Source organism: Populus trichocarpa, chromosome 6 (assembly GCF_000002775.5).
Source record: "Populus trichocarpa isolate Nisqually-1 chromosome 6, P.trichocarpa_v4.1, whole genome shotgun sequence".
Classification (NCBI taxonomy): domain Eukaryota; kingdom Viridiplantae; phylum Streptophyta; class Magnoliopsida; order Malpighiales; family Salicaceae; genus Populus; species Populus trichocarpa.
The window spans coordinates 17079608-17081183 of NC_037290.2; the positions used below are offsets into that span (position 1 = coordinate 17079608).

The 1576-nt window shown below is 40.0% G+C and overlaps 1 protein-coding gene across 1 annotated transcript; it reads left to right on the top strand.

The window, feature by feature from the left end:
* Positions 1–274: 274 nt before the first annotated feature.
* On the top strand, positions 275–1145 carry LOC18100513 (zinc finger protein 2). The gene has a single exon (XM_024602564.2). The coding sequence runs from the start codon at positions 476–478 to the stop codon at positions 974–976; it is 501 nt and encodes a 166-aa protein (XP_024458332.1). The 5' UTR covers positions 275–475; the 3' UTR covers positions 977–1145.
* Positions 1146–1576: the final 431 nt, after the last annotated feature.

Genomic DNA, 1576 nt, shown 5'->3' on the forward strand with positions numbered 1-1576 from the left:
TGCGTATAAAATACTGAAATTTCAGGTTTCATTAGAGTACATAAATTAGTGGAAAAATGAAGGAATTTTTCCATGGACCGACAAGGGATTATAATGCTGCCATTAATGGAGGCGACAACTCTTTGATCCTACGCTGATCTTTGCAGCTTCCTGTCTCTCTCTCTCTCCCTCTCTCTCACACACACTAACATTCTAACAAACTTACCCATCTCCTTTTCACTCTTATACCATATGTGCAGGAACAGTGAACCATTGCACTTCATATAATGTAAGACTGTCCTTCTCCTTCTACTTCATTGTGTCTGCTCTTCACATTTCTGCTTTACCCAAATAGCCCACAAATCCTCCCCACCCCCATTATAAGCGATCATCTCTTGTTCTTAGACGTCACAACAAGCCCCATCTCTTCTTCTCGACCCTTTATTGCCAATTAATAGTATTTGGCTAATTATTCACTCTCCCTCTAGCTAGGGCCATGGATTTCCAACCAAATACTTCTCTACATCTAAGCCTACCAAGCAATCAACTAAACCTAGAACTTGTACTTGAGCCATCTTCTTCATCATCACGTCATAGTCCAGCAGAACCTCGAATTTTCTCATGCAACTATTGCCAAAGAAAGTTTTATAGCTCACAAGCTCTTGGTGGTCACCAAAATGCTCACAAGCTTGAGAGAACCTTAGCCAAGAAGAGCAGAGAGATGAGTTCATCCGTACGGGCACACGGAGGATCGAACCCACGGTCAGAATCATCATATAGCATGAGTGGCTCAACCTATCCTCGAGACCATCAGCCAGCCCTAGCAGGGTTCGAGCACCATGGACATGCTGGTAGGATTGTTGGTGGCTTGAGCTATGGCAGGACAGAGATGAATTACGGTTCTAGAGAAGGTATTGGGGGTTCTTGGTCCATGGTATACAGAACCGAAAATGTTCAAGAAGAGTTGAGCCAACTTGACTTGTCTTTAAGGCTTTGAAATCTTGTGTTACTTAACTTCATTTTTTGAAGTTCTCTTTTACATACAGTTTGAAAATCCAGATTTGGGTAGAAATGATTTATATTCCTAAACTTAACCCAAATCTCATGTTGAGAAAGAATTCCTAGAAAAGAATTGAATTCAAAATATTTAAAATTATGTCATGGAACTCCTTTTGTTCCAACAAACACTACCATGTTGCCGTCTACTACCAGAAACAGCATCAATGTTCCAAAAATCCAAACTTGATTTTGAGATCCTTTCAAAAACAAGATCAAGAGCCTCTCCCACATCAAGTTGGGGGAAATAATTCTGCTATTATCATAAGGGTCTCTAAAGACTACATCTATGGTCTCGTAATGAGGCAAATCAGGGTCAACATGAATTTAACCAGATGGACCTGTCTCTGCAGGAATTTTTTTGATCCCTCTAAGAGCATATTTCACATAAATTTTGTCTTTCTAGATTGTGAACTCGGAAAAAACACTAGCTTTTAGAATAACAAGAAGGGGGTAATGAGGCAAATCAGAGTCAAAATGAACACGATCAGATGGACCACTCTGTAAGATATTTTTTGATCCTTCTATGAGCAAATCTCAC

Bases quoted from the DNA above. Each gene is read 5' to 3' on its own strand.
- LOC18100513 (XM_024602564.2), top strand. From the start codon at position 476: ATGGATTTCCAACCAAATACTTCTCTACATCTAAGCCTACCAAGCAAT.